This window comes from Saccopteryx bilineata, chromosome 4 (assembly GCF_036850765.1).
Source record: "Saccopteryx bilineata isolate mSacBil1 chromosome 4, mSacBil1_pri_phased_curated, whole genome shotgun sequence".
NCBI lineage: Eukaryota > Metazoa > Chordata > Mammalia > Chiroptera > Emballonuridae > Saccopteryx > Saccopteryx bilineata.
The window spans coordinates 42,218,763-42,226,224 of NC_089493.1; the positions used below are offsets into that span (position 1 = coordinate 42,218,763).

At 38.2% G+C, this 7,462-nt stretch overlaps 1 protein-coding gene across 9 annotated transcripts in view; it reads right to left on the reverse strand.

Moving 5' to 3' along the window:
• Window positions 1–7,247, reverse strand: part of KIAA0586 (KIAA0586 ortholog) — a 116,021-nt gene extending 108,774 nt beyond the window's left edge. For 2 of the 9 annotated variants that reach the window (XM_066274252.1, XM_066274251.1), the window contains exons 1-5: window positions 7,084–7,247; window positions 6,388–6,450; window positions 5,418–5,488; window positions 3,855–3,969; window positions 528–597 (exon numbers count right to left, since the gene is read on the reverse strand). Coding sequence is in view for 5 of the 9 variants with exons in the window: in XM_066274249.1 (XP_066130346.1) it covers window positions 528–597; window positions 5,418–5,488; window positions 6,388–6,586 (340 nt within the window). In the remaining 4 variants the exon portion in view is untranslated. The other 7 variants (XM_066274249.1, XM_066274246.1, XM_066274254.1 and 4 more) reach the window with 6 other exon arrangements.
• Window positions 7,248–7,462: the final 215 nt, after the last annotated feature.

Genomic DNA, 7,462 nt, shown 5'->3' on the forward strand with positions numbered 1-7,462 from the left:
AAATATGAATGTATTTAATGCCACTGAACTGTACACTTAAAATAGTAAAAAATGGGCCCTGGCCGGTTGGCTCAGTGGTAGAGCGTCGGCCTGGCGTGTGGGGGACCCGGGTTCAATTCCCGGCCAGGGCACATAGGAGAAGCGCCCATTTGCTTCTCCACCCCCCCCCCCTTCCTCTCTGTCTCTCTCTTCCCCTCTCGCAGCCAAGGCTCCATTGGAGCAAAGATGGCCCGGGCGCTGGGGATGGCTCCTTGGCCTCTGCCCCAGGCGCTAGAGTGGCTCTGGTCGCAGCAGAGCGACGCCCCGGAGGGGCAGAGCATCGCCCCCTGGTGGGCAGAGCGTTGCCCCTGGTGGGCGTGCCGGTGGATCCCGGTCGCTCACATGCGGGAGTCTGTCTGACTGTCTCTCCCCGTTTCCAGCTTCAGAAAAAGAAAATACAAAAAAAAAAAAAAAAAAAAGTAAAAAATGGTAATTTTATAATACATATATTTTATCACAATTTTTAAAAAATCAAATTTATCCTTTACCTTTTTGATTATTGTTCTCTTCTGTTTTATTCAAAGGCAACCCTTGCACTGCAACATCTTTATAAAAACCCTTTGGGATACGAAAGAAAGAAATGAAAGGCTAAATAAACCTTATGATTTATTATTCATCAAGTACTATTTACTAGCCATGTGACTACATGTTTTGGGAGTGCAGGACTACATGCTTTATATACTTAATTCCTAGCACCAATACAATGTTTGGGTACCTTGAAGCTACACAAGGATTTGGTGAACGGGTGAGTAGTGAGCTGTCAGACAAGTAAATGAGTAAGTTAACAAGCAAGCCCTGAAATTCACACTCATCTGGATTTGCCACTTCTAGCAGAGCAAGTTATGTAACATCTCAGTTGCTCCAGTTAAATGTGAAAATCTGATTCACAGTAAGTCTAATGGAGTACATAAGGATGACCAATGCATGGCACAAAATCACAAATTAATCACAGAACTCTTTGTCACTGAGTTCATAATGTGATCTCAGAAGGCTTCTCTATATGTCATACTTACAGACAAATACCCTTCTGTTCACATGTGCCACTTCATTTCTAAGATTCTATTCAGTGCTAAGACACTATGACTTTTTTTTTTATAGGGACAGAGAGAGAGTCAGAGAGAAGGATAGATAGGGACAGACAGGAAGGGAAAGAGATGAGAAGCATCAATTTTTCATGGTGGCATTTTAGTTGTTCATTGATTGCTTTCTCATATGTGCCTTGACTGGGGGGGCTACAGCAGACCAAGTAACCCCTTGCTCAAGCCAGTGACCTTGGGTCCAAGCTGGTGAGCTTTCCTCAAACCAGATGAGCGCGCGCTCAAGCTGGCAACCCCGGGGTCTCAAACCTGGGTCCTCCACATCAGAGTATGACACTCTATCCACTGTGCCACCGCCTGGTCAGGCGACACTATGACTTTTTAAATACTAGGTTCATTCAGCATTGCTATTCACCTGCCTTAGATACACCTTTTCTTTTTTTCAGCTACATCAGAAAAGGGAAAAAGAGAAAATTATCAAAGAAAACTGATGCAGGGCCTGATGCAGGTGGTGGCACAGTGGGTAGAGCATTGGACTAAGACTCATAGGACCCAGGTTTGAAACCCTGAGGTTGCCAGCTTGAGCATGGGTTCATCAGCTTGAGTGTGTGGTTGCTGGCTTGAGCGTGGGATCATAGACATGACCTCAAGGTCGCTGGCTTGAGCCCAAGGTTGCTGGCTTGAGCAAGGGGTCACTTGCTCTGCTGTAGTCCCCCGGTCAAAGCACGTATGAGAGAGCAGTCAGTGAACAACTAAGGAGAATAAAGAACCGCAACGAAAGAATTGATGCTTCTAATCTCTCCCTTCCTGTCTGTCTGTCCCTATTTGTCCCTCTCTTTGTCTCTCTCCTTGTCTCTGTCACACAAAAAAAAGAAGAAAAAAAAAAAAGAAAACTGATGCAGGCTATAGGCTGATAACAAGTGTTACCTTCCTTAAAAAAAGCCAATGAAACTAACAATACAGTAAAGGCATCTGGGAAATTAATATACAGAACTCCTACAAATTAGAAAAAGCACAGCACATAAAATATGTAATTCACTAAAGAATAAATATAGATGGACATATACATGAAAAAATTGCTGCTTCAGTAATAAAAGAAATTCAAAATAAAACTATGAGATGCCTTTTAAATGTCAAATGGCAAAGATTTTTTATTTAATCTTAATATTCTGTGTTAGTAAAAATGAGGGGAGATAAGTCCACTAATGACCTTGCTGGAGAGAATATATTTTGGGGTAAAGCCTTTCTAGAGGCAACTTAGAAACATTTCAAAAAGTATGCATATCCTTTGATCTAGTAATTTTCCACTTAGAAACTAATCCTAAGGAAATTACCCAAGATATACACAAGCATGTTCGTCACATTGTTGTTTACATTATAAAAAATTGGGGAAAAACCTTTAATGTTGAATGAAAGGAGCAGGAACAAATATATTATGGAACATATATAAAATAAAATTCTATAAACACATTAGGTTTCTAGAAAAAATATTTTTAATACTATTTAATTATAAATGTTAACAGTTGTTGAATTCCTTTTTTTTCTGTATTTTCTACAAAAAAATCTTATACAGTTTTAATTTTCTTTCCATACATGTGTAAGGATTAGCTCCAACCAGGAAAAGGAACATAGTATCATCTGGTGGTAGGGAGAAATAGGTATGAATAGGTGTTCTTATAAATGTGAGCATATCAGGCTCACAGTTCTCCTTAAAAAGCACGGCCAAGTCAATCCCCACTGGGATCTTAGTACTCATTTACGAAACACAAACCTGATGTAAAGAGGTTTCAGTTTGTGTCCATGATAAAATGATAATGAAATAGGTTTTGCAGGCATATTTTACATTAGACCAATCTACACAAAACAAACTGTGAGCCTATATTCAATGTAATGGAATCCTGCCTCATCACCTTCATGACAAATGTCACCAATTTATCCTCAAATATACATTAACAGTGTGTCCATATATCTGGAGAATTATTTAAATAATGAAATTCAAATAGCATTAATCATTAAATAAGGCCTGCTCAAAAAAGAAACAGAAAACACCATCCCAAAGGCTAGGCATTTACTCGGGGACCAAGTACAGCACGTACGTATACATTTTTAGTGAGTGTTTGACAAAACTGACAGTAGACTTTGTGTTTTTTTAAACTGATTTTAGAGAAAGGAGAGAGAGAGAAAAGGGTGGGTAGTTGCTTCTCATATGTGCCTTAACCAGGTAAGCCCAGGTATTCGAACTCAGCGTTCCAAGTCAACGCTGGTGCCATCACAGGTCGGGCAAAACTGACAACAGTTTCAAGTTAATTCTTAGTTTACCAGCATCAATTTTCAAAACATTGTGAAACTCTTCTTTATAGGGTTGTTAAATTGACAATACATTATGATTAGTGATCAAAGTCTAATTAGACTTCATCACTGAAACACTCTATTTATCATCAAATATTTTTAGCATTACAAATAAAAAAGTTAATATGAGAATTTCATGTTTTTGTTTTTTAAAGACTCATCAAAAAAAAACCCCACAAGAGACCTCACAAACAAGAGACCTCACAATAATTTGTATGATGTATAATCACACCTCACTTTTCTTTATTATATTGTTACTGTTTCTTTACCTTTATATGAGGTCCCTACTTGAGAATAACTTTTCCTGCCTGACCAGGCCCTGGTGCAGTAGATAGAGCTTTGACCTGGGATGCTGAGGACCCAGGTTCAAAACACTGAGGTTGCTGGCTTGTGCGCAGGCTCATCCAGCTTGAGCACAGGGTCACTTGCCTGAGCACAGGATCATGGACATGACCCCATGGTCGCTGGCTTGAATCCAAAGGTTGCTGGCGTAAGCCCAAGGTCGCTGGCTTGAGCTACTGGTCACTGGCTCAGCTGGAACCCCCTGGTCAAGGCACATATGAGAAAGCAATCAATGAACAACTAAGGTGCCACAACGAGGAGCTGAGCCTTCTCATCTCTCTCTCTCTCTCATTAAAATGAAAATTAAAAAAATTTTTTTTAAATAAAATAACTTTTCCTTAGATAACAACAGTTTTATCTTTTTTTGTCAGTTACAGTATTTCTCCCTGTGGTCTTACCCTACCAATGGACACTTTTTATTCTTTTTTTTATCTTTTTTTTTTTTAAGTGAGAAGAGGGGAGATAAAGGACAGAGAGACAGATTCCTGGATATACTCCAACAGGGACCCACCTGGCAAACCCTGTGTGATGTCAGACCAACCAAGCTATCCTCAGCACCTGAGGATGGCAAAGCAATCTTGCCCCTAGCTCAGGCATGGCAACATACAGCCCGCGATTAAATTTTTAATATTCTCTGCTACTTTAAAATCTCAGCTACTCAGAAGCAGAAGTGTCTTTGATTACTGGAAATCGAGATATTTAAGAAGATAGTGATACGCAGAAAAGAATTCCACATGTGACTAATCTAGAGTTAACTTCTAATAATTGGTTGAACAGATTCTCAATACTTATTTTTTAAAGAAAATTCCATTATAAAGATTTACAACTTTTGTACTTGTCTGTACTCGATATGAACTGTTTGATATTAAGTGGTGATGTGAAACTCACATTCTTTTAGGCAGAGTTTGCCAGTGCGCACCCAAGGTCAAACAATTCGTTATTTTGTGGTCAAGTGTGCTGAATCAAATGGCATTGTAGCATAGACAATAGCTGCAGTTGATAACTGAAAACGTTTCCAGGCTGTTTGTAAAACGAAATAATTGTTTTATTTGCGATATAACCACTTCAAGCTCGTTCTATTAATTAAATATTGTTTTGATTGATTGTGATATAGTTTGGATATTTATACAATATATAATTATATTTTTATTAAAATATATTTTATTAAAATAATATTGTATATTAAAATGTTTTCCACTCACATTTATTCATAATCAAATTACATAAAATTTTGTTTACTTAAACAAATTGTTTTTGTATTTAACATTTTTTAATTTTAATATTTCATCAGGCCCATGAAAAAAGTTTTCTTTCTAATCTGGCCCGGGAGCAAAACTGTTGGCCACGCCTGTCCTAGCTGCAGGAGGGGAAGAGAGAGAGAAAGAAGAGGGAGGGAAAGAAGCAGATGGTCACTTTTCATGTGTGTCCTGACCAGGGATCGAACCCAGGATCTCAGCATGCTGAGTCAATGTTCTATCCACTGAGCAAACCAGCTTATATGGAAGACTTTTTGGTTAATGTATCAAACACTATTTAAGTTCAGTTGTTGTGTGTCAAATGTTTCATTTATGTTGCTAATCATAATTTAAGTCATTGTTTGACAATACTGAAAATTTTAACATGAGCATAATTAAGAATCCTTTTGCTTACCCTTTCTGACACAGGGGGATTTTCTAATAGAAGTTGTTGATAATTTCTAGCAGAAGCTAACTCTGATGAATCTACAAAAGCAAAGAAATCAATTTTAGTGATTTGCAAATCAGAACATTACATTTAGAAACTGCATAAGCATGGCTCAAAAAGTATATAATCCATATTAATACAAGACGTACATTGGAAGCCACTTTTCATTCAAAAAATTAAAGAAAAATGAAAGGTTTTACAAATGCTATTTTGGAAAATATAAGTCAGTACTGACAATCAAGTGAGCTAAGTATAATGTATCATTACACTGTTAGATTTGGAAAAACAGGGCAGAATCACTTGTCATGAATTAACCCATCTGGAGCTCTGAAAATGAAGATAACATGTGCTTTACCCACATCACGGGTAATTATAAGGATGAAATTAGTAAATATATGTGCAAAACCAAAAAATACTTTAATAATGCTGCTTTTGGGGGAGTACAGCATATAGTATGCCTACTGTTATATCAAGCTTTTATAGTACATACATATTTAAGTGAATTGGCACATGGAAGCCATCGTATGACAGAAGTTGTGCTTCTCTACTATGCCAAACTGGATATCATAATCCGAACAGAAAGTAGAGCATTTGGTAAAAAGCCCTACTGGTGAAAAATAAGCTCAGCATGTAAGTGTGTCCATCACAGATGTGAACAAGAGCAGTGTACAAAAGCAACACAAAGAAAAAGCACAACAGGAAATGTTCAAGTTTCATTCATTCCATCTATTTGAAACTATTCAATGCAGACTGTGCCTGACCATTTTCCCAGTGAAAATGGTTAGTTTTCAACATCTGTACAAACTAGACACATCTTCTGTTTGTGAATTTAAACCTTAAAAATCCTCTATATTTTGAAAAAACAGACGAAATGAAAATAAAAACTAAAGATTTACAAAGATGAAAACTCGTTGAGAAACTATTTGGAATCACATACCACGCAACGTTCCATTCAAGCTAGTCCCCGTTCTAAAAGGAAGACGTTTATTTGCAGGCAACGCTGGAGGAACACAGGGCAACTCATCTTTCAGCAAAGCCAAATTATCTCCCCGACTTGGAGAAACTACTTCACGAAGCCTCTTCGCTGGTATTTTAACCCTTCTTTTCTTTTCCGGGCTAACCTTAGGGCCTTTCATATTACTGTAACAAAACTAGTCTCGCAGTTCTGCTTAAAATAACTTTCTTCTGGGTCCATAAAACTTTCGGAACAAAATTTTCACCGCTTTGAGGACTGGGGAGAAGGTGGGGCAAGAAGAAGCGAGGGGGGAGGTATGATAAAAACAAAACAAAACACGTGAATTTCAAGCGATTTTGAAATACGCAATCATCAACTTTTAAATAAAACAATGTCTAAACAGACTATTGAAACATCTAAAAATTTTACCTTTGGTATTTAATCCAGCACAGATACTAGAACACCATTTTTACCCATTAATCCCAGTTAGTCTAATGCACCATGCCAATGAATCTGGAAATGAGGATAAGAGAACCGCGTAATAACCATAGTAACAGCGCATTCGCCGAGAGCTGGCCAGGCAAAACCAAACAGTTGTGGAGGAAGGGTTAAGATTTTTTGAGAAGAGGGAGTCAAGCAGGCAAAACTCAAATGCTACTTAAAAAAATAATAACCTACGTAAGAAGCTTAATAGCTTTCTTCAACCAAAGAGTCTTACACAGCCCTCCAGATGAAACCACTGGACACCTAAATTCACCCTTCTGCGTCTCCAAAACAGCAGACAACCGCACACACAGGTCTAATCCGTCAACAGCTTCAGTTACCCGCGGATCAACACCCACTTCCTTTTAAGCCCGCCCTTGAGATACAACACGCATGCGCGCCTAGAAAATTATCCAAAACATCCAACCAAAAAGCTAAGTACTCTTAGGTGCTCCTCCATCCTTTTCCGAGTGGAAACAAACTCCCCAACTAAAAGGCTTAAAAAACAGGTGTTAATTTTTTTTTTTAAGGCAGTGTATTGCCCCACAAGATTTAAACATCGGATAAAACCCGA